This window comes from Danio rerio, chromosome 8 (genome assembly GCF_049306965.1).
Source record: "Danio rerio strain Tuebingen ecotype United States chromosome 8, GRCz12tu, whole genome shotgun sequence".
Taxonomy (NCBI): domain Eukaryota; kingdom Metazoa; phylum Chordata; class Actinopteri; order Cypriniformes; family Danionidae; genus Danio; species Danio rerio.
The window spans coordinates 31,366,491-31,392,500 of NC_133183.1; the positions used below are offsets into that span (position 1 = coordinate 31,366,491).

Sequence of the window (26,010 nt, forward strand, 5' to 3'; positions counted from 1 at the left end):
CATAATAATAATAATAATCAAAATAAAAATGTCCATGTTCTGCAGACATCATTCTGATTGGCTGAATGTGTTCAATACCATTTTTAAATGCACATGTACAGTAAGTAGTTCCAGTCAGTTTGGTCACAGTTTGAAATAAAGTTGCTCAAACATTAGTTGTAACTATAGTTATGCAGTGACAGTTGCAGAAATCTTCATTCTTCTGTGTAATATCATGCTTCACCTGGGAGCTGATAGGGATCAACTAATAAGTTTCTCAAGTTTCAGCAACTCATTTAAGGTACCACATCTCCATCACCTGCAATCTGTTGTTGTTGTGTGTGTTTAAGACTACACCCATATGTAAGAGTAGGCACATAGGTAGAGTTGTAATCAGCAAGCTTTGTTTTGGTAGAGATTTCTCTCTTTCCCAGAAAGACTCTGTTTAAAGCATGATATAGATGTGGCGACCCTCGAATTGAGATCCTTACCGGTTTCCCATTCTCACTTAACACTGCTCTATGCTATTTGTACTCTTCCCATTGCTTCAAGACAATGTTGTCCAGTTTGTCCTACTTTTGTATATACTAGTTTAATATACAATTGTTTTACATAAACAGGGAAACATTGATGGTTCCTTACATTCTTCAGAAATCATCTTAATAAGCTTGTTGCTCAAAAAATTTATATTGAAAATGGCTGTGCTTTTTAATATTTTGTAGATGCTTTGGTGAATACAAAGTTCAAAGGAAGCTCTGAAAGTAACTTCTAACCAGACCAGATGCAAACGAACGTAGTTTGAATGACACTGTCTGTTGTTGTTGTTATTTTTCAGATATCCGGGGCATAGAAAACTTCCTGGACCAGACGTCTCAGCAGGGGATGGATGTGTCTCTCCAGAAGGTGGAATCCAATATTAACATGATGATCACTGGAATGTTCCGTACCATGAGGGTGGAAGAGCTGCATCGCTACAGGGACACACTGAGACGTGCTGTGCTGTTCATGAGTCCCGCCACTGCCAAGGCCTTCATTACCGAGGTACATTCACATACACAAGCTAGTATGAACATATATCACACACCAGCCTTGAAAATGTTCACACTTGCATTTCACACAAATGGCTGCTGTTACATTAATAGATATTTTTTGCACTGCACAGATGCAAGTACAGTAGCAGCCCTCAGAATCTAACCATCGGGCATTTAACACAAAACCTTCAATCTCTCAGTCCAACCAGCTTTTAAATAGTTCACATTATGTTGAACTGTAAGGCTCACAGCCGCAGGCAGGGTATAATGTCATGGGAAATTTAATATTTTTAGTGTTTTTATGGCTTGTTGGCAGTGCCAGGCAGTAGCGTCACTACATGTAGTAATGCTACCAATGACTGTAAAAAATATGGACGACGCGACAGCCCTTTTTCCCATTGAACGCCTTGAGGGCAAAACGCCTGCTTGACGGGCACAAACTGTCGCAAAAGACTGCTGAAATTGGAGCCAGACATGCGCAGAAGGACTGTCTGATGGAGCCAGAGGAGGAGCCGCGAAAATGAGCAGAGTCGAGCTTCCAATCAAACGCTTTATGTAAAATCAACTACGCCCCCCGAACTTCTCAGCATGCGTTTGCTGTCATATCAACACAAATGGATGTAATAACGTTAACAAATATGAGGGTTTTATATATTCAATCGCGCCAGCTCCAGGCCGCAGCGCATAACTTACTCGCGGCGTCGCGGGCTGATTCCGGCTCGCATGCGGCAGCGCCTGCTCGCTCGGCCGCCGCATCTGGCTCGATTGACTCGGGCTGGAATTGGGTAGTGAGTCCAGGCATCCGGAGTAGGTCCAGCAGAGGTAACATTAGTCAGTCTGAGCTCTAAGAGATAAGTCTCCGGCAGGCGAGAATCTAGCCGGAACTGTGTTTTGCTATCTGGGTGGCTAGGCGTGTATCAGCAAACTAATAAAGCCCGAAAAAAGCCCTGAACTTAGCGAATAAACAGTGTTCCACCAGGATCATGTATGTCAGAAACTATAGTTTACTGCTGAACTCATTTTGTCATGGTAAAATAACACAGAAATCGAATAATAAAATTTCAGTCTACTTCAGTCTCCTGCCGAAGCTCAGACGCCGCGCTTTGAGAAACTGTCAATCACAGCTGTCAATCACGATGACACGCCCAGCATTAAATTACTGCTAAAAACAAACTGTTTACAAAAATGAAGATCTGCACCTATTTCAGCACAATAACCAGTGCCTTAATCAACCAGAACTATCTTTCGGGACATTTTATTGCAAGTGTAATATTTTTTTTTATTTGGGCTCAAGTCTCCTTCATTAACACGGAGGAGGCGGGCTTTATGACTTGTACTGCAGCCAGCCCCCAGGGGGCGATCTAACGGCCGAAACCTTCACTCAAACGTAGGCTTGCAGCACACTCGAATGCTACTAGCTTAACTCCATTTATCAGTAACTGTTTTCTAAATCAAATAGCTTTTCAGTAGCAAAGCAATTTTTTAGCCAAGTAGCGCAGTAGCATCCACACAAGCTACATTAACCAATCAAGGATCAGTACGTGACGGCACCGACATTCACAGAGCTGTGAGGCCGGTGCCTAGTCGATAAGAGTAAATTCATATGATTACGAGAATGACAATTTCTTCTTCTTCCTGTTTTACTGTGGTCAACAACAAACTTTTTGGTGCGTTACTGGTGCGTTACTACATCTCACTCCGGCAACCAATTAGGCTGACATGAGAACCTTTCTTGATGGATAGATAACTGAGGGAGAGCAGTTATTTCTGAAACAGGATTCCTTGTGGCCATACCTCAAGAAGTATTTGTTAAGATGCAATAATGTTAATTCTGATGCTGTGCTTTTGTTAAAGCTGATTTGATTTTTAAATGTTTTTTGTAAGTTGAGTTGGTTTTAAATTAACTTGTAGTCCTGCAAATGTGCCCAAGTGCATAAAAAAATATGTTTTTTAACTACTCAAATTAATTTGTTGGGGTTTTATCAGCATTTTTAAATACACTTTCAATGGGGCATTGGTTTACATCAGGGGCCACCAACCCTGTTCCTGGAGAGCTACCTTCCTGCAGAATTTAGTCCCAACCCTGTTCAAACACACCTGAACCAATTAATAGTACCTAAAGCAGCACTTGATAATTACAAACAGGTGTGTTTGGTCAGGGTTGCAACTGAAATGTGCAGGAAGGTAGCTCTCCAGGAACAGGGTTGGTGACCCCTGGTTTACATGCTCTCATTGGTTTTCTTTATGTGGTCACAATGCACTAAATGTTGGTGGTAAACATAAGCAAAAAATCCAGTGCACACAGGCTTTAAGGCTTATAGCTCCAGGCAGGATATGATGTCAGGGAAATTGAATATCTTCAGGGCTTTTATGACACATTAAATAATGTATACTTCCATTTTTTCTTGCTACAATGCAAAAGGTTATAGTTTTTTTTTTCTACTTTCTGTGGGTCATAGTAATTCATTCTGATTGAAAAATGTCACTTTTTTTTTTTTTTTTAATTGGCAATATTTGTAAGGAAGCCATTAAACGGCTTTGCTCTCTTTGATAACTCTCTTTGGGAATTAAACCATGAAGTATTGCTTAATCTCACATGCTATTCTCATTCGCCTTTAATTAAAAAAATATCCTGTGAAAAGCAATCAAAATCCAATTTTGGCTGAACGTGGAATAGGACAGGAACCATCAGTAGTGGTTGAGACTGCAGGCAGCTGTAATGACTCTTGGGTCTGGGAATGATAAGTTGATCAGGGGAGCTCAGAGTCTTAAAGATACGCACTTCAGCCAGGGAATTATTGCAGGAAATTTAAAGCAGCTTATTGTTTTTTGTTATTGGATTTGGCTGGGAAACCGTTATTCTCTAAGACTGTGCTTGGCTACCTTTTGGGACAAAGTATTTTGCAGGAGTACACTGAAAAGCTCCTTATTACATGTGTTGCTCAAGCATGTTTTTTTTTTTTTTTGTGACACCTGCTGAGCTTACAAAGAATCAAATCTAAATCCAAATTGTATATTAAAATAGTCAAAGCATTACATTGAAAAAAAAAAAAAACATTTATACTGCATATAACATTGATAGTCAATGCTGAAAATATCAAGAACACACAAAATGTATCAAAAACAACAGAAAAAAAAATTGTCATGTTACTTTCTATTTATTGGATTCCTGAAAGTAGAATGTATCACGAATAAGAAGAATAACAAGAACGAAAAGCAAAAGAATGAAAAGGAGAATCGTCATTATTAATTTTCAAGCAACATTGAACACAAAAGGAAATTAGCATATTTGAATGATTTCTTAAGAATAATGAAGATTAGAGTAATGGGGATGGGGAATTTCCACTTTGATTTTTCATTTGAAAAATATTCACATTTTCTTAAAATAAGTCTTTTATTCTCACTAAAACTATGTTTTGTTTAGTCAAAGGGATTAGTGTGAAATAATATTTTTAGAATTGTTATTTAATAGGGCTGTTTGTGTATTATTAATGAAAGGGGTGTCCAAACTTTTTACTATATGAGGAGCCAAAAACCAAATATTATTGAGAGTCATGGGCACAGGTAAATTTACTAAACTATATTACATTGAAGTTGCTATGGGTCATTTCCAATTTTTTCATAATATTTCTAAATAAATAAAAAACATTACTTTAAATCATGTTACCTAATACAGTATAAGTTTTTAAATGATATTATTGCAATTAATACAAACAATCACATTTATAACACAGTTAAGTTCAATGCTGAATACACTAGACAAGCAGAATCTGTCTTTGACTTGATTTGCTCACCAAACTCTCTGCATTGTTGGTGACGGAATGCATATTTAAAGAAAATCTGATTAGTTTACATTTAATTGAAACATTTAGTTTCAGTTAGCTTTTAACAATGAAACAAACAAACAAAAGGTTACATTAAATTTTAATTGAAAATCTCTAAACCATCCTCATCATTATCCCTCTCTTCTCAGATGGGACGGGATGGCCAAATTAAAGGTTACCATGGGCCCACTTTGGCCCGCGGGCCGTAGTTTGGGCATCTCTGATCAAAGACTATAGAATACACAAGAGATGTCACTCGTAAATTTTTGAATGGGTAAAAGGGTAACGGTCAATATGGAAAATGAAGCCCCGCCTACTAGTACAGGAGTCAATCAGCGATTGCTATTAGACTGACGTTTTTCCGGGGGAGATGTTTAGACCAGAGGTGTGCTTTTATGACACATTGGAATCTCAGCGAGTATACTTGCTTCACAAACTTAAGAAATATATCCAAATAAAGCTTGAAATCTGTGCTTTAAAATGAACCAAGTGTTCTTGAAAACTAACATTTTTTTAGTATTGCAATCTGTATGAAACGAACGTGAGGTAGAGTCACTCCTGTCAAATGGACATCACATGACACAACTATTCAAACGCCACACAAACTTGTAAACAAAGAGTCCCTGTCTTTTCTAGAGAATATTCAGCATCAAGACCAAGTTGTGAATTGCTTCAAAAGACCAGTGCAATTTGACAAAGTATAATCCAGAGGATGACAATGTGTAACTGCCATAAAGGAGGTTGGTGTTGTGATCTCGGTCTTTTCAAGTGTGCATGTAGCTTGGGCAACCTAAAATTTTTTGTTTGATTTGTATGTTTAGAAATGATACTTATGAGACAGTTGTTGGCTAATTTTATTGGTGATTCCAAATATTTAATGTAGTCATAAGCTTGGCAAACAGTTTTGGGGAATTTCATGTTTCCTCATTCAGACAGAATGCCTGAGCATACCTCCCGAGAGGCCTTTCAAAGATGGCCACAAAGAGAAATGACTGGCCTTAAAGGAACTTTGATATATTAATAAATCTTACAATGTTTCAATTTTGGTTTGACATCAGCCATTTCTCTTCAGTGTCACATGATTCTTCAGAAATCATTATTATCTGCAAATTTGAGAAACATGAAACATCTGAGTTTAAATGGCTATACTCCGTAATTATGAATATTATTTATATGGTAGTATTAATGCAGTAGTCAAAAAAAACACTCAAGGAGGGATCCATGTGCATAAACCGTATCTAAATAACATAGACATATAGTATCTATATGATATATAATATAGCTTTATATTAAATTGAATACATATGCTCCGCTGCTACTTTTTGCTGCTATATTATGAAAACTGCAGGCTACCATATATGGGCTAAAAATGAAGAATGAATAAGTCAATTAAGACGACATTTGTAGGCTCGTTGCTGGGCTTTGATTGCATGCGGTGAGTGAGTTCAGGTCTTCCAGCACCTCAGCAGGGAACACTATTAAACATCTGTTGTGAGCGTTCATTACCAGGTCTTGAAACAGAGTCTGCTGCATTCTGGTTTGTTCAGAAACTGTCACATAAAGACAGCATGTCTGGCTTATCTAAACCTTTTGTCTGCGCTATAAAGCTGATTTAAAGGCCAGTTCATTGTTCAAGAGACATACGGTGTATAGTTTGAGACAAATTGCTCCTATTAGAAGTCATGTTTCAGCATGCAGCTGCTTCTCAGGTGTTTTATGGTCAATTGTGAACATATTTTACCTGGGCTGGTATTTAATAATGACAAAAAAAAGAATTGCATTAGCTGTGATTGCAGTTCATCTGGAAAAAAAAAAACCTTCAGAAGTTTTGTAATATTAGCACAGTCCCATTCACACCCATACAGAGGTTTTTTTGTACATTTCTGGGACATCTCATATAGCGTACATACTGTGTTTTATGTTGCCCTACCCCAGTGGTTCTCAATTCTGGTACTCGGGGCCTCCCCTGCCCTGCACATTTTGGTTGTGTTTCTTACTTAAAACTTTCCACTTTATGTTGTGTTTTTAACACATAAAGTGGGACCAAAAATGGGACCACAGAAATGCGCACATGGACAGACACACACACACACAGACCAGCTCAAAAAGGTTTTTTTTTTTTTTTTTTTTTTTTTTTTTTTTTTTTTTGCTTTAGTTTATGTTTCAAACATGGATTTTTTTAGGAAAAATTAATGATATGGGGCAGCTTGATCCCAACAACTTTTGTTCCTTTTCACACTAATGATATTTGCAGGGACTTATAATCAATAGATAAAGGATTATTTTTCTGCAGTTTTTTGCACAACACCAAATAAATCTACAAAACAACTTAATGTCTATGATTTGTTTTTAAATATGTTTTCATCACCTATCTATTTCTATATGTGATAGCATTTTTGGTTTGCTTGGTAGCTCAATTTGTACAGTTAGTCCAGTGAAATGCAGTTCTTCAAAAGAAGTAAAAGCCATGTAAAATTATGGTAAAACTATGTAGACACCGTGAGCTTTTCTCTTATATTTGCTTTAAAAAAAAAAAAAAACACACTCTTGTTTTGGTTTAGTAAAGGGTTTAGGCAATCTGTATGGCAAACCCCATATTCTCAGCACCTTACAACAAAACATACTCTGACCGTGTGTTCACACCAAAAGCGGTGAGAGCGTCAAAGTAGCTGAAAGTCATTAATTTTTAATGCAAGCTAGCATTAATAAGTGTCAAACAGCGTTTGTTGATGGTGTGGCCGCGCGGCGTGTATTCACTGGTGTTGCCATCAACTTCATAGTGATGACACTGTTCGGCAGCAACCTGTCAAAGTGTAGGCGTCCACTGCTTGAGTTAAGTCCAGAGAACACAGTTAATGTGAACTTTAGTTCCGACCACAGTTATTCCTATGGAGTTTAATCATTGTGGTCGCCGGACTTCCAAATATTTACTATGTTTCCTACAGGGACATACATTAAAAAAATTACCGGCGAGTTACCGATGTGCATTAATGTTATTTTTTTTCTTAAAGAAGTAACTATAACAACTGTTTACTATAACAATAACGGTATTGCTGCTTCAGAATAGTATAGACATGGACCCATATTGAATTAGAGGTCCGTCTAGTGGACCTGTCATCTGAAATGTGCAATGAAACATAGCCAGTACAACATATTTTACATTTAGCAAAAAATGAAGGCTGAGTCACATATTTCTAATGATCCTGGACTCCTTTGTGAAATTCTGGGGTTTGGTGAGTCATAATTATTTAAAATATTATGCTCTCTTTTACAAGCTGAGACAAACTTTAAATCTGAAGTCTGTGCACATCCCAGATAGTCCTATTAAAATAGTCTATGGCAGATACATGCATCAAGATTATTGTTCATTAGACAAGAGGCCCTGTCCGGAAACTTTATGAAAGCATCATGAGCTCTATTTGCATTAAGTAAAGGCTGTTTTTTATTGAACAATAGGTAATAATGTACTTTTAGTTTAAAGTTTAGTTTCAGCCTGTTTCTGCCTTCAACCTGCATCTATTCAGTTAGTAGATACAGAGCCAGTCTTTATATGTGCATAAAAGACAAAATGAAATTGTTAAATACGTTTACTCTATTAAATAGTCATGTCTTTTTAAGACTTGGAGTAAACTGCTTTGATCAGATGGGTTTATATTTTGATTCATTTAAAAGATTTGTGTGTGTGTGTGTGCGTGCGTGCGTGCGTGCGTGCGTGCGTGCGTGCGTGTGTGTGTGTGTGTATGTATGTGTGTGTGTGTGAGTGTGAGTGTGTGTGTATACGTATGAATACACTGCCAGTAGATGCACACATTAACCAAATTTTTCTTTGATGGCATCATCAACATGCATTAGGCAAATTACTTGTTTCACAAATACCCAAAGATAACTGTGATTGAATTTTATTGCATGCGTTGTGTTTTATTTAGTTGGTAGACATAGGACAGTAGACTTAACTTTTAAGTTGATCATTTTGATGTGTTTTTTTGGTCACAAAGTGACCACTTTGTTCTCTTAAACAAGAGAGAGAAAGGTTGATTTGTTCACAAATTATTTATGATATATTTCAGTTTTCAAAGTTATACAGATGTTCCAATCATGAAATAATAGCAGCCATTTCTTATAGCAGCTTTCCGTCCTTATACTATCAACCAGACCCAATCCTGATAATTTAAATTGCAAATGTACAGTATATGTTGCCATTCTTGTTGTTTTTTGAGACAACAGAAGCTGCTTTGGTTATATAATTTACAGAAATGTTCAATAATGTTGTTTTAATTGAAGAAAAGAAAAAAAAAAACTCTGCAAATGCTCATTGTACAAAGTGCATTTTAATAGGATTTTAAAAACAGGGCTTATGCAAAGCAACTCATCATATTAGTACATTTGTCTAGTTAGAACCTTACATGACAATGCCAAACTGAAAATAACTGCAACCTACTGTATAAGGTGTATTTCAACATTGATTAACATATAATATGTGACTGACATCAAAAATAAAGAGAAGCATTGCTATCTTTATTTAGTTTTTATTTATTTAGTTTATTTGTTATATTTGTTTTTTGTTTTGAGAACGTGCCAGTATATCATAGCTATCAATTAGATATAACTATAACCGATGATATATTTTTAATAGTTTTAAATATACACTCACTGGCCACTTTATATTTTACACCAGGTTAAACCCCTTTTGCTTTCAGAAATGCCTTAATCCTTTGTGGCAAAAATTCAACTAGGTGCTGGAAATATTCCTCAGAATTTGATCCATATAGACGTGATAGCATCAGATTTGTCGCTGCACATCCATGATATGAATCTCGGGTTCCCCCACATCCCAATAGTGCTTCATTGGATTAAGATATTGTGACTGTGGAGGCCATTTGAGTACAGTAAATTCATTGTCATGTTCAAGAATCCACTGAGATAATCACACTTTTTGACATCACACAATGCTCAATTGGTACTAATGGGACAAAAGTGTGCCAAGAAAATATCCCCCACACCATTACACCACCACCATCAGCCTGAACCGTTGATACAAGGCAGGATGGATCCATGCTTTCATATTGTTGACACCAAACTCTGACCCTTCAATCTAAATGTCACACAAGAAATTGAGATTCATCTATTGTTCATTTATGGTGAGCCTGTGCGAATTGTAACCTCAGTTTCTCAGTTGACAAGAATGGCACTCAGTATGGCCACATTCTGCTGTAGTTCATCCGCCTCAAGGTTTGACGTGTTGTGCATTCAGAGATGATCTTTTGCATACCTCGGCAAAAGCATACCCTTTCTATCAGCTCAAACCTCGAATCTGGCCATTTTCCTCTGACCTCTGGCATCAACAAGGCATTTGCACCTGCAGAACTGCCGCTCACTGAAAATTTTCTTTTTTCAGACCATTCTCTGTAAACCCTAGAGATGGTTGTGTGCGAAAATCCCAATATATATTAGCAGTTTCTGAAATACTCAGACCAGTCCGTCTGGCACCAACAACCACGACATGTTCAAAGTCACTTCAATCACCTAACGTTCAAGCAGATCATCTTAACCATGTCTATATGCCTAAAAGCATTGAGTTGCTGCCATGTTATTGGCTGATTAGAAAATTGTATTAGCAAACAGTTGGACGTGTACCTAATAAAGTGGCCGGTAAGTGCATGTTTTACATTTGACATCACTCAGTCCAGTTTAACTAGGCAGAGTTTTTCCCCTCCTTTATCATGCAATTGTGAAATGTTTTTCGTAATTAAGGTGATGCCTTTAATTCATGTTTTGTGTCATCAAAACATTGATGGCGTGAAAACATAATAGAAATACAAGTCATGTAAAGTGATTATTCACCAATTCCATTCTGCAGTGGATACAGGAGCATACCTAATAGGTTAAACTTTCAGTGTAAACATATTTAAAAATTCAAGTTTATCCCATTGTGTATGGAATATGCTACCTGTCAGTGAAACTCTGGGACTGAAGTGATGAAGTCAGATTGCAAACGGTCTTCTTCTGGGTGAAATGGCCCAGCCCAAGCATTTAATGGAAAGAGATCTGCCTCACCGTGGACAGACAGAAGACATGATAGAGGATGTCAGTGAGGCGAGAGGTGAGGACGTGTCTCGACCAGCCATCTGTCTGTGGGATATGTGTATAGTGAACAGTCAGAGACACATGTCCATCACAAGCTGTCAGAGTATGGAGGGAAACCTTCCACACCAGCGGACAATTAAGGCATATTGTTTTGATGAAACTTTGTGTAACCTTGTCTGTCAATCAAGAATGGGTCAAGATGGTTAACTACTGTAGTTGTATAACAGTTTATAGTGTTTTGTAGTTGTATACAGTTTAAAGTTTGTATATACAGTTTACTTTCTTAATTTAATCATTGGCAATGAAAATATGTTTTAAAAGCAGTAAAATAACTAAATGTTTTAGCTTCATGTTTTTTTTAAATAATTTTCTATTTTAGATATGTATGTATCTATCTGTAATAATATTTTACTAGATTTTTTTAAAAACACTTCTATACTGCCTAAAGTAACATTTAAATGCTTAACTAGGTTAATTAGGTTAACTAAGCAGGTTAGGGATATTAGGCATTGTTTAACAATGATTTATTCTGTATACTATCAGGAAAAAACAAAAAGCTAAAAGGAGCTAATAATATTGACCTTAAACTGGCTTAAAAAAATAAATAAAACTGCTTTTATTCTAGCCGAAATAAAACAAATATTTTCTTGCTATTCCCTTTATTTATTATATAAATAAACTTGCCTTGCCTTGCCTTGCCTTGCTCTGTTAAACGTCATTTTGGAAATATAAAAAAAAAAAAAAAACATTCAAAGTGGGGCTAATAATTCTGATTTCAACTGTATAGTTTTGCTTATTTTTTGGTACTAAATAGATATTAATTTACATATATTATATTATAGCAATTATAGTAATACACAACTAAGAAGTAATTGCCATGATGTTGTTATGCAGGTTTTAGTCAACAAAATGTGCAATAGGGACCATCAAAATAAAGGGTTACCAAAACAACTTGTCAGTTTTATTTAGAAGAATTATTTAATTACTAAAAATATATTTATCACTCTATCACAGTATCACTATAAGTATCACTATATATTAGTAAACATAAGTATCACTAAATGTTCTATATACTGTAAGTATCGCAATGGAGCCCCCAAATACTGAATGTTTGTCATTTTAAATAGTTACACTTTGCCATAACCCATGGCAACATCAGGATTTTACTCGTTTACCAGTGAGAATATTTTGTGTTTTTTATATATATATATATATATATATATATATATATATATATATATATATATATATATATATATATATATATATATATATATATATATATATGTGTGTGTGTGTATCTTAATATGCTACGTACAAGTCGGAATAAGCACTGTTTGGTTTCAACATGTTATGCTGAATGATGATGAAACATTTTACTTTCCAATTCATATTTTATTTTCAAGTTATTTGGAAGATTAATATGGACACTATTCCTGTATTTTAAATGCTTTCTATGCATATAAAAATCACTTAAAGCAAAAATATTGGAGAGTCTTGTCTTTGACCCACATTTGAGTTTAATAATATGTAGTTTAACTCGTTGCAATCAGTCTCATAGCCATGAACTAATTCTTCATCAGCATTTGCAAACATTATCATAATCATGCACCAGAAAATGACCTTGCATACCGATTTCATATTTCAGCAAAACCAACCTTTCCCTATCATTTTCAATTTGCTCCTACAAATGAATATCACAGTCCTGTTCCATATACTGCAGCTCTATCAGAAATCAGCATATTAGTTCCACAATTCTTCCTCTTGCTACCACAGCAAAATGTTTATTCGTTTATTTACATTCAAAGCTGTCAGAATGAAGCAGCTGCCGTTTTGCCATCAGCCTGTGGTTTGTACGTGATGCACAGGCCTCAGCAACTCGTCAAAGTCTGTGGTCACTTCAGCTCAAGGTTACATACGCTACACACAAACACAAACACGCAAACACACACGTACACACACACGCACACACACACACATGCAGACATGTTTAGACAAGCCTCTCCAACCACCATTGAAGGTCAGGCTCACAGAAGCAGACAAACACAGCGGGTGAACTCCGTCGGCACTCGCTGTGACCGTAAGAGCTCTGATTGGATAAGAGGCAAACACTGGCAAAATGGAAAATTGGAGCATCTGTGTGAACGTTTCGAAATAAGGGATAAAGAAAGACATTACAGGAGAGCAGCAAGATAACACATGACTAAAAGGGTGAAGTTCATATAAGCTTTGAAGGTTAAACAGACAAGAGGTAATGATTGCTTCCTTTTCAACAGAGTCGCTTATGATAAAGCAATGATAAATGGAATTTGCGAGGTAGTTCTGCTATTAAAATGCTTAGGATAGAGTCATGAGCCTTGCTTTTTTCATTTTTTCTTGAGAGTTTGTGTTTGAGGTGCTCATTCAAGGTGACAGTTTATGGGGCAATGCTGTTGAATTGACGTAGAATGTAGATTCAAACTAAACAAATCCATGTAATGCATTTTATAAGTTTGTCTTGACAGACTTTACGTATTCTTTGAATATTTTCTTTTTAATCAGCAAATAAAAATAAAAACACATATAAAGGCATAATCACCAAAATATGAAGACATTTACGGTGACAATTTGTGCAACAGTGCTGTTAAATAGAAGTAGAAGCATATAAAAACCTATCACTTTAGTATGAATTTAAATAAATCTATTAAATGCATTTTTCAAAGCTCACCCTTAACTGATGATTAATTATAAAGTGTATTTTGGCATGGTGTCCCAGTAGAGAGTTCACAAGATTCTCGAGCTTAGGGCTCCCTCCCGATAGAAGGGTGAGAGGGAGTTTGAGCTCAGGTAGATCTTGAGAACTCCCCTGTTTATAAATGGCAAATTATGGATTACTATGGAAGCATACTGCTGACTAGAGCTTATGGTGCCAATTTGGTTTGATCAATTTGCCAATATCCCATTCCTTTGGACTGTGGGAGCAAACTGGGGAAAATAAGGGGAAACCCACACGAGCACGGGGAGAACATAAAAACTCTGCACAGATGTCGACTGGCCTGTTAAGGACTAGAACCAGTGACGTTCTTGCTGTGAGGCAACAGTGCTAATCACTGGTCCGCTGTGCTGCCCTGTCTAAAAAGAAAGTAGGGGTGTAAAGGGGGATTCTTCAAAACAAAGATAATGAGGTAAGAATTTCTAGTTATTTACTGTATGGTGAGACATGAATTGACTGATCCTATCGATCATGGATCGTATATTAGCTAATGCTTGACCAGTTGGTTTAATCATAAACATGCGTCTTCTCGAATTAGTTTCTAAATAAACCACACTTAAAATGCACTTTACAGCTAGAAAGTTTTCTTTTTCCCTCACAGACATTTGTGCAAATTCTTTAGATGTTTAAAACAATCTGCATTCTTTTCTTGGCCATATTGCATCTCTATGCCATTTATTGCACTTTAACATGAAGCTCTCACATGAGTCTCGCAGCGCTGAACGCCATCTCGCTTCGTCTTGCACAATCCTCATTAGAACTTGTGGTCAAACATTATATTGTGATGATGACATCCACGTTGTTTTTGGACATCATATTTTTGTGGTACTTTTTACCCTTCCATGCAATGCAGTTTTTTCAATCTTGTTTTTACCGATATGAAGCACATGACCAAGGCGCCGGTGTTGTCTTTCTTGTACATTCTGCATGATAAACAGCCTTTCTAATTTCATTGTTTCTCATCTTATCCATAATGTGAACCGCAAGTATAAAACCAACATATTAAAATACTAATAATTAAAAACATGTAGAGCGAAGACCAAATCACACCAACTGGCACAATCAAAAAGTATTACTGTACATCACTTTTTAGACAATTGTGACAATTTATTTGACAATTCTGTTGAAGTACTGTAGAAGCAAATGCAAACCTACCATTTAAGTATGAATTTAAATAAATCTATTCATTCACAAATTTTTTTGTGATTTATGATGATACAGTAACCCCTGACTAAAAGGGTGAAGATCATATCTGCTTAGAAGGTTAAGAAGTCTAAAGCAATGATTGCTTTCTCATCATTTATTATAAAGAAATGAAAAAGGGACTTTGCAAGGTAGTTACGCTACTGAAATTTCTCTATAGAGTCATATAGTTTTTTGTTTTGTTTTTTTTTTTTGCTATTTGCATGAGAGCACTGATTAAAAAAAAAAAAAAAAAAAAAAGTCGTTTTGGTTAAAACAACCAACAACAGCTGGGTTGGTATTTGCATGTGCAGCATGAATTAACTACAAAGTGTTAGTCACCCAAAATTTAAATGACCTCAACATTTATTCTCCCTTGTGTGGTTTTGAACTTTTATGACTTTTTTCTTCTGCTGAACACAAAAAAATATATTTTGAAGAACGCTGTTTGCTGGAACCCATTGACTTCCATAGTAGGACAAATTACTATGGAAGTCAATGGGTTCTAGCAACCAGCATTTTTCAAAATACATTCTTTTTTTAGACAACATAAAGAAACTCAAGTATGTTTTGATCAGTTCAAAGGTCAGTAAACAATGACATAATCTATACTGTAAATAATTATTGCTGCCCTAAATAATTTAGTTGAGTCAACTTAACTTTTCTAGTCATCTCAACTTCAACTGCATCAATCAAACTGACTAAAAATATAAAGTTAAAGTTTGTAAAACTTACAAATAAAGTCAGTTAAAACCTGATTCACTTATAAAAAATAAGTTAAATCTGCATAGAAATATTTGTGTGTTGTCATATTGTTATTACTTTTTTTACAGCGTAGTTTTTGAGTGAATTATCCCTTACATCCCCTAAACTATCCCCTAAAAAAATCATTAATAATTTACATATTTTTGTAAACCAACTCAAAAGTTAGCATCGAAAATGTAAAACAACACATTTTGCAGAAGATAATCTTAACAAAATGTAGGATTTTTGATAACACAAGATAAAAAATGCCATCAGGGTTCATTTGTCCTCTTCTTTTTAAGGAGCAACAACATATTCTCCTAAAAAAGATTAGACAGACATGAGGTTATGATAGCTTCCTTTTCAACAGAGTCTTGTATGACAAAATAATAATAAATGGAATTTGTAAGGTATAGCACTATTAAAATGCTTCTGGATGGAGTCACAAGGCTTGCTTTTTTTCCCTTTGCATGAGAGTTTGTGTTTAAGGTGCTCATTCAAGGTGACAATTTAGATATGTGCAGTCGGCTGTGCTCTTATGCTGATTGACATATGAGAAACTTTTCTGCTGTTCAGACAAATCCTTTCCACAGTGGCAGGAAATGGAGAGGCCTTTTCAAATGCATTATTTAAAATGGAGGACAGGAGATGATGACTGCTCAGATTCATTGTATGTTTTATGGCTGGCCTGACATCAGTGGTGCCAGTTCCGCGGTGACAGACAAGAAGAGTCTTACCAGGTACAAAGAGCCTTTGTGATGAATTGTAATGAGCAGCGCTGCCCTTTTGCCATAGAAATTAACAAAGGTTTATTGGATAAGACAACCTCATTTTTTTATAAATCCATAAATTCATATGTGACAAGATAATTACGAGAATTCCCATGGGAGACAGACATCTCTTTATTATCTAAGTTGTTTTAAATTAGACAGCGGGGAAACTGAATGGGGGACAGTATTGATGCTTCTCAAATTGCATTGCTTTCTGCTTTCGTTTTTGTATTTGCATATATAAATAATTTTCTTTATAAGCAATCAGGGTGTGATCAAAATATAGGTCAACATTTTATAGCTACACACTATGAATCATTTATTAAGCATTAGCAAATAGTTCATTCATTATCTGTTAAGCATTGACTCTAATTCAACAGATGTTAGTAAGCAGTTTACAACCGCAGATAAAATTGCTCTATTCTTGACTTGCAAGCACCTATATTATGTGCTTAATGATTGTATTTTCATACTATGTTATTTATTATTTTATTTATTGCTAAATTAAATATTGCGTCATTTAGAAACCAGTTATTTGAAATAAGTTGCTGGTTATTAAATATTATTAAGAATGAACAAATAAATGATTAATAAACTATTCAAATTAACATTTATACATATATATCATTATTCAGGCATATTTTAATAGTTAATGTGTATGTTAATAAATGCTTTTTAGCTTAACTTCACCCAGTCTTGTGACTTAATCTAAAGTGAAGGCTATTTATGCTTTATAAATCCAGAGACAACTGACAATTAAAGACTTGGTTAAATTCTAAACAGGACAAAAATAAATCAATAAATAAAATAAATGACTTTATTAATTTCTATTCATTTAAAAATACACACATGAAAGTGTATCAAATGAAAAATAAAACTTTGCAATCTTAACTAAAATAAAATGACAGTGCAGTTTAAACACCACTACTTAACATTGAAATGTATCATAATATATTCGTAAATTATTTTATTGTTGTTGTTTTATCCAATTCAATTTATATTTTGACAATCGTGTTATTTTTAAAACAGTAATTGTACTTATTAGATGATACAGTTGATACTGGGCCTTTAATTGTCATTTATTAGGGATTTATAAAGCATAAATATTCCTCACTTTAGATTAGGTCACAAAATGAATTTGGAAAATGGATGAAGTTAAGTTAATAAAGTGTTTATTAACATACAAATTAAATATATTGTATACCTGAATAATAAAATATAAATGTGGTCACATTTTATTTTGATGGTCCGTTTGTTGAATTTAAGTTACATTACATCTGCATGCCAACTAATTCTCATTAGATTATATGTAGACTGTTAGGTTGGAGTTAAGGTTGGGGTTAGGTTTGGGGATAGTGTAAGTTGACATGTACTTGCAAAGTTTCTTATAGTCAGTTAAAAGTCTGTTGAAGTCAGCATATATTAAGCAGACTACTGATACTCAAATGGATCACCAAAATAAAGTGTTACCATAAATGTTGATTTAAATAGTTTATTAATCATTTACTAACTCATTCTGAATGATCTTAAAAACAACCAACTACTAAAAATTATTTATAAATATTATAATACTTAATTGTTATGAAAGAATAATCACATTAACATTTAACATTAACAATTTAAGCACATTTTAAATGAGAATAGAATAGAATAGTGCAGTGGTGCTTAATTCTGTTCCTGGTGTTCGACTCTCCTGCAAAGTTCAGCTCCAACCCTGATCAAACACATCTGAACCAAATAATTAGAACCTGAACAGCACTTGATTATTACAGGCAGGTGTGTTTGGGATGGGTTGCAACTGAAATCTGCAGGAAGGTCGATCTACAGGAATAGGGTTGGTCACGCCTAGAATAGAGCATTTTTATCTGCAGTTAAAAAGTGCTTACTGAAGTCTGTTGATGTAGAGTAATGCTTAACAAATAATGAATTCACTATTTGGTAATGCTTAACAGATTATTCATAGTGTGTAGGTATTATAAAGAGTTAACAAACATGGATTTGGTATGGTTATTCAAGCAACACTTGTTACGTTTCTAAATTTTGCATGGTTCACAAAGCAAGCCAGACCCTTAACAATAAACTAAATAAAATTCAACTAAATTAAATAGGACACCTCTAAAATTAATAAGGAGCCCGGAGTCTCATCTTCCATTCAAAAGAAAACAACACCAAAGACGATTGACCAAGGAAATAACGTTAAGTGAAATTTATTTGACATTTAACTTTAAAGGAGACAAAAAATTCAAAATAGTAAAGCAAAATAAGAAACAAAAACTCAACAACTAACCAAGTTTAATCCATCTTACCTGCACATAAATTAAAACAAATTAAATAACATTCACTTACCTCCCTACTAGCCACAAAATATTAGAAAACGTAATAAAACAAAAAGGCATCCCCCTTATCATATGCGTTTCCGTACATTGATCTCAATAATAGTCAACACAGAACAATTAAATCGACAATATCACGAGCAAGTACATCATACGCTTTAACAAATAAACAAAACAAGCCGGGAGAGAGGAGACTCTTCGAACGATCTTCCAATTCGGTTTAAATGGACTTCACCAACACTCCGGCAAGTTTCCACCAGTCAACACCTGTGCGCTCATAATGAAACCTGTTGAAAAGACAGCGGAGAGAGGTGGAGAGAAGAGAACCACAACAAAAAGAGGCATACAACAACACAAGACAAACTCACTGCTTCAAACAAAATAATTTTTCTTTTGTATTGTTTTAATCGATAAAAGAAAAATACATAGGCTACTGTAACAACACTCCTAAAGCATGTGCGAATATATGAACTAAAAATGGCTATATCTTGACATAAAACAGACACTCATCCGTTCAGCTTATCTGATGAACAAGCAACACATTATTGTTGTTGAAAATATGATAGTAAAATGTAATCAAACAGATAAAAAGACAATTTCTTGTTCGCAATTGTTGGATTGCGCTATTTATTCTTTAAATAAACAAATCTGAGTGCTTGCATTCAGTCACTGCACTAGCGCAGCAAGCTTGTCAAGTTTCTGTTTGTGCTATTTTCATTGACAAAAGTAAGATTGTTGCAATTCTATACCTCTTTATGAGTTCGAAATGCTATTTTCAATGCTGAGGAAAGAGTTAATGTGAACAACAACCTCTTTAGTGGGGCGACATGGTGGCTCAGTGGTTAGCACTGCCGCCTCACAGCAAGAAGGTCGCTGGATCAGTTGGCATTTCTGTATAGATGTTCTCCCCATGTTCATGTGGGTTTCTTCTAGGTGCTCTGGTTTCCCCCACAAATCAAAGACATGCGGTATAGGTGAATTGGCTGTAGTGTATGTGTGTGAATGAGCATGGGTGTTTCCCAGTACTGGGTTGCAGCTGGAAGGGCATCTGCTGTATAAAACCTATGCTGGATAAACTGATGAAAGAGACTAAGCCAAAGGAAAATGAATGAATGAACCTCTTTAGTCCCATTCAAAGACTTGATAGTATTTTTTTAAACACATACAAGCTTAAACAACAACGTAGGTGGGGTATTACTGATGTATTGTGGTTCATGAATGAAACATGAAAATATCTTGACCTTGGTTAATAAATTCTTCTTCCTTTCATTTGCAATTCAGATTCCACAGTTCCCATCATTTTTAATATGAGAATTTGTACCTCATTTAAAAGCATTACATTCATATATAAAGATCCTGCTTTCAGTTTTATAGGATCAGCTGTAGAAACATCCGAGACGAAGTGGATTTTGAAATAAAAAAAAACTTTAATTAGTCAGCATTTAAACGTTATGAAGAAAACCTTCTCATTAAGATAGGAGAGGAGAAAAAAATTAACACTGAGAAAAATGACACACTCTAGCCTAATTGAAACATAATCGAGAACTCCATTAAATCCTTTGAGCCATGAAAGAGCAAGCAATGAGTACTAAAATTTTCATCGTCATCATCAACATGTGATAAATCGCCCGTTTATTTAACTCAATACTTTGTTGTCGTTGCACAAAAGTGGCTTCCTTTACATAAAGCTGAGACATCAGTAAATCATCCAGTTCTGTATGAGCAAAGGCTTTTGTGTTTATGGCGCGAGGGCCGACATCCTGGCGTGATCAGCGGGCCACGACGACGGCTGATCGGGCCGTTACGAGCAGAGATGATTCTTGAAGATGAGGTGAAAGCGCTGATTGACGTGTCAGCTTTTTTACCAGGGTGGATGGCCACGGCTGTCAGCTGGCGATCGTTTCAGCCTGCATGATGGATTATTTACAACTCTTGCGCCGCCGCTTGCCACATCCTCCGAATCGCTCCCGTACATTACATGGCCAATTACGCTAGGCTGGCCATTTTCTCATCTCAATCAAATTATCTCTACATTGTGTTTAATTTCAGTCGCATAGAGCTCAGCCGTTTTTACATGGGGCTGTGGAAACAATATATCACCCTGGGAGTCCTGTTGAACGGGCAAACAGGCTGCCATAAAGCAGTCTTTGGAAAATAGATAACACAGCCAGTGCTGGCTTTTTCGATTAAAGTGGAATGAAGGATGAAGAATGAAATTACTCGCACTAGTATTTCTCCTTAATTCATGCACTTTACTTAAATGGGAAGCTCGCTACCAAGACGTCTGTGGCGGCTAGAGGAGAAGTGCATTGTAAATTCATAAATTTCCCCCTCGACTTAGATGGAACCACGGCAGAACACTTTCAGACAGAATGACGAAAGATGTATTTACGTTTATTTGTGTACATATTTATTTTTTCCCGCAATCGCAACAGCATCTGGAATGCCATAGGTTGTAATTGATTCACAGCGAGGTTGTGGATTAATAATATCCCATTGATTATTATCACCATCAGCAACTTTTCAATTCACGGTCGCTCCTTCAAACCTGAAAAAACGTTCCTGCCTCGTTTGGAATTTGCATAGGATTTACTTGTAGTTTTGTGCTGGTTGCTCCGGGACCGTCTTATTTCAATGCCATGTGCTTTCAGTTATTTCTTTGCTATTAATGCTGCAAGTTTCCCAAAGAGGAGCTTGATGAATAGTGACACAAACATGGTATGTGCTGATAAGCGTACAGTGGCTGGATTACTCCCATAATCCTCTTCCGGCTGCGCGGTCCCATTACCCAGTGCACAAAGGCTCAGGCAGGGGTCACACACCAGGTCACGATTGCATTGTCACCACCCATCATACTTTGCCTCTGCCACCATCGGCCAGGTGCAGACAGCTCTCTGTTGGAGGTTTAGATGATATCTGCGGGCTTCCCTCTTGTGGTAGATTGCTGGATGTTGGATTACTGTGGTTTTGATGGGAAGAGAAAGACACGCTGGCACCAAGTGCTCTAGCTTGAACCCATGGGGGTCGGACTGAACTATTGCACTTATAAAGGGAGCCCTTGATTTGTTTGAAGTGCTGTTTTGAGTGGTGCCAGTCTATTTGGTTGTTGCTTCGGGGAAATAACCAATAACCCAAACTGGAATTGGATGATTTTATGGGGGATGAACATGTGTTGGTATCTTGGGATGGCAGATACTGTAGCTGAGAGTCAACTGCTTTTGAGCCCCTAATGAGAAACTGCAAACTTGAGTGGATTGAGGCATGTGAACATTTCCACGCATTGCAGGGTTACAGATTGTTTGTTTCCTTCATAAATGCCCATTTTTTGGGAACAAACATCTGTGATGGCAACATTCAGGCTCATAAAACTTGAAGTACTGTAGCTTTAGCACAATACTGACAAGGACGTTGATAAAGGAGAGTGGAGACAGTGTTTAGATATTTCACTAAACTGCGTGTTATCGCCCCACAAAGAGTGAAATTACAACCTTAGCAGCTCTATTAAAGTCCTGCTGCACAAATCTTGTGTAGAGAAGGAGAAAAGGTTACTTGTCAAGAATAGTTATGTTTACCACTGCAACCAAGTGCCGTGTTAAAATAAAGTGAAGATAAAAACAAATTTAATGTATACTTTTAAAATTTGCTAGGAATTTTCATATAATAGACATTTACAAGAACCAAGCCATGAAGTTTCATGAGTAGTGTTTTTGATAAAAAATAAATATATTCAATATAATATACACTGTAAAAAATAAACTTTATTTTACAGGTAATTGTCTGTATTTTTTACAGAATTTCCTTTTTTTTTCATTATACAGTGAAAATACCTTTTGTTTTACAAATATTTTCTGTAATGAAAAATTATAACATTAAATTTACAGTTATAGCATGTATTTTGTATTTTCAGTTTTTTTAAGGAAATGTTCTGTATTTTCAGAGAGTAACACATATTTTTATGTTCATATTTACTAGGGATGTAACGGTATTGTAAATACCGTCATACCGCAATATTATTTTTTTTCGATATTACCGAAGTCGCATGACTCGGTAAAACTATAGGTCTTCTGAGAAAATTTGCTCAGGCGAATGAAGCGAACGGCAGGTAGCTTAAACTACATTTCCCATCAGCCCAGGCGTGGCCATAATCCTTTGCGATCTGCTGTCGCTACAGATCCAGTAATGCGGAAATGGAGTGTGCTGCTAGTAGCGGAGATGAAAAAAAATTTGGAAAGGATCGAACCTAAAGCGGGTGTTGTCGCCGCGTATTGTAAAGCGCCGAGGGGGGGTTGAGCGCGCATTCTCAAGAGCAGTGTTGTCTACTGAAGGGCTGGACGGAGGTTGTGTCGCGTCGCGGGGGCACTTTTGATCATTTTGGAAGGGCACTTTCTATCCAAGACTAAAAAGGGCATGTGCACTGCACAGGTTGAGCCGGAGCCCTATGTGTGCACGTGCCTGCAAGTTGGTGAATACGACTAATAGCAGTCATGGGGACTGCAGAAACACAGCACACTGTTCAGATTGATGCAGACATTGACTTGTACCGCAAAGAGACCTCTATCTCACTCATGTTTTGTTTTCTCAAGTGGGGGAAAGACAATGCACAACGTTACCCACTGCTGTCAACATGGGCCAAGTCATATCTCTGTCCCAGAATCCTCAGTCCCAAATGAGAGGGTTTTTTTCTGTTGCAGGGGACATTGTAAATACCCAGAGATACCAGCTTTTACCAGATTATAGTTATATGATAATTTTCCTTAAAACCCATCTCTATCTAAGTGAGTGAGTGATTAAATGTTGAATGTGATGAGTTTTCAACAATACTAAATTGAAACTTTATTTTTTTACATGTTTATAATTTTTTGTTATTAAAATTGAAGTTCCTGTTTCAAAGCTTACAGATAGATGACTAATTTGTATGTCATTGACACTTTTGGCACTTTTTTGGAGTATTTTCATAAGTTTTGTTTTTTCCTGTAAATGATTCAATAAATACCGTACCGTGACATTCATACCGAGGTATTACCGTACCGTGAAATTCTGATACCGTTACATCCCTAATATTTACAGATTATTCCTGCAAAAATAGGGAAACAAAAATTCTGTCAGACATTTTTTACTACTACTGAAGATAGTAATCATATGAAGATTAAAGATTAAGTGAGTTTGTCAAATAATGTCAAATAATAGCCTATTGTTTGTAGGCTGCATATAATGCATGCACTGTAAGCTAAAAATTTTTTATTTTGCTTCTCTCTATATATTCATTTTATATTACATATAATTTTTTATGATATTTTCCCCAAAATGGGTTGGACTTAACTACATAGAGTTTGTCTCCCTTGTTTTAATGATTTATTTTATTATGAGTTTAGTTTTTTTGTAATGCATAGTGTATAAATGGCTCTAAATAGCTGTTATTCCCACTCTAAAAACTTTTTAAGAAAAAACAAGTTATTGTTAAAAAATTAATTAGTGGCTAACAATGTTGCTATGCTAACTGTTACAATCACTATCAATCTAGCGGCTGTGGATATTTGGAGAACTACACACATGCTACGCTAACTCCCAGCATGCACCTCGCACACCCGGGTTTCTAATTCTCATTGATTACACTCACAGCAAGAAGATTATTATGGACTGATTTCATAGACTGTTAGCTCAGCACACACAATATGCTACGCTAACGAACTACAACTGCCAGCATGCACCTCGCACACCCGGGTTCCTAATTCTTATTGATTACACACACAGCCAGAAGATCATTATGGACTGATTTCATAGACTGTTAGCTTAGCACACACAGACACATTGTTGCTGAGTCTTATTTAACTGTTTAGTGAGCATAGCAACTCTGTTTCCCTTGCCGTGTTTCACCCTTTGCTTTGCTTTGTTACTTTGTTTGCCACCTTAACGCTTGGGGTTATCTGTAAACACCTATTCCTGTTTAAACCTTTAATTGCAGGACAGTTCTCTTAATAAACTGCTATTAGATCCTCAACTTTGTTTTGCAGGCATCCTCACATGACACTAACCTTTTTTTGTTGTTAAATCATGACCAAATGTTTTATTTGTAAAAAAAATTAAATTAAAAAAATCTTATTTTTTCAAGCAAATTGTTTTGGAGTTTAATCTACATATCCTAAAAATATGTGTTCAACTATATTATAGTATATATCATCATAATAATTAATTTGTAATAATTAAAATAAACTGTAATGAATTTTGGCCATAAGCTCTGATTTTTACAATTTTTGCGCGTTTTTTTGTTAAATGTTTTTTTTTTTTTTTAATTATACTGAATATCTCTGGAATGGTCTTTGACCATTTTTTTTTTTTTTACAAATTCACAGGAGGGCTAATAATTTTGACTTCATATGTATAATATATATTCCATTATAAATGTATTATAAAAATATAAATATGTGCTTTATGAAATTGAGACTAAACTATTTGCTGACAAATGTGTTAAACTCACCATTGAAAATGATAATGACAAAGTACAGCTATAAGTTAATTAGTATTATGTTGCTGCTATGTCATCTTTAAATCAATAATTTGTGTTCTATATATGGTCTACAGTATATGACAATATTTTTTGTTTATAAATTATCACACTGGATGACATTTTAGTAAAAGTGCATAATAGTTAATATTAGTTGGTTTATTAAATTAATGTATTTTTCCTCAAAGCACAAAAAATAACAGAACAAATTATTTATTTATTTATATAAACATAAATATTTATTTATTTTATTTATTTATTTTATTTATTTATTTATTTATTTATTTATTTATTTATTTATTTATTTATTTATTTATTTATTTATTTATTTATTTATTTATTTATTTATTTATTTTATTTATTTATTTATTTAATGGCACTAAAACGCAGTCACATATTTGAGGATATAAAATAAATGCACCATAAAGTAATCAGCTCTGACTCACCTGCACGTAGGTGTTAAGGGTAAAAAAAGAAGACAAAAAAAGAAAATCTTCTTTATCCAGTGCTATCAAACTTGTTCCAGACTTTGCTCAGTGTGGATCAAACATGGTAATGGAGAGAAATTACTTCCATGTTACCCGTTACAGCTCCTTGCCTCTGCTGTCAACACATGGGCCTGCGAGGCAATTATTTGACTACATTATAATTATTTCATGTTAAGAGCTGCAAAGCTGACTGCTTGGGGATAAGAAACATGGGAGATACTGTCACTTCAGCTAAGCACGACTCAGCAAAGACAAGCTTCCTGTTTCTGCTGATCTTTCGAAAGAGCGAAAGCCTGATTAAACTAAATTCATCTCTTAAAA

At 35.4% G+C, this 26,010-nt stretch overlaps 1 protein-coding gene across 10 annotated transcripts in view; it reads left to right on the plus strand.

Moving 5' to 3' along the window:
* grid2 (glutamate receptor, ionotropic, delta 2) overlaps positions 1–26,010 on the plus strand; it is a 704,448-nt gene that overhangs the window by 399,240 nt on the left and 279,198 nt on the right. For all 10 annotated transcript variants that reach the window (XR_002459338.2, XM_073909344.1, XM_073909341.1 and 7 more), the window contains 1 exon segment: positions 815–1,020. Coding sequence is in view for 9 of the 10 variants with exons in the window: in XM_073909344.1 (XP_073765445.1) it covers positions 815–1,020 (206 nt within the window). In the remaining variant the exon portion in view is untranslated.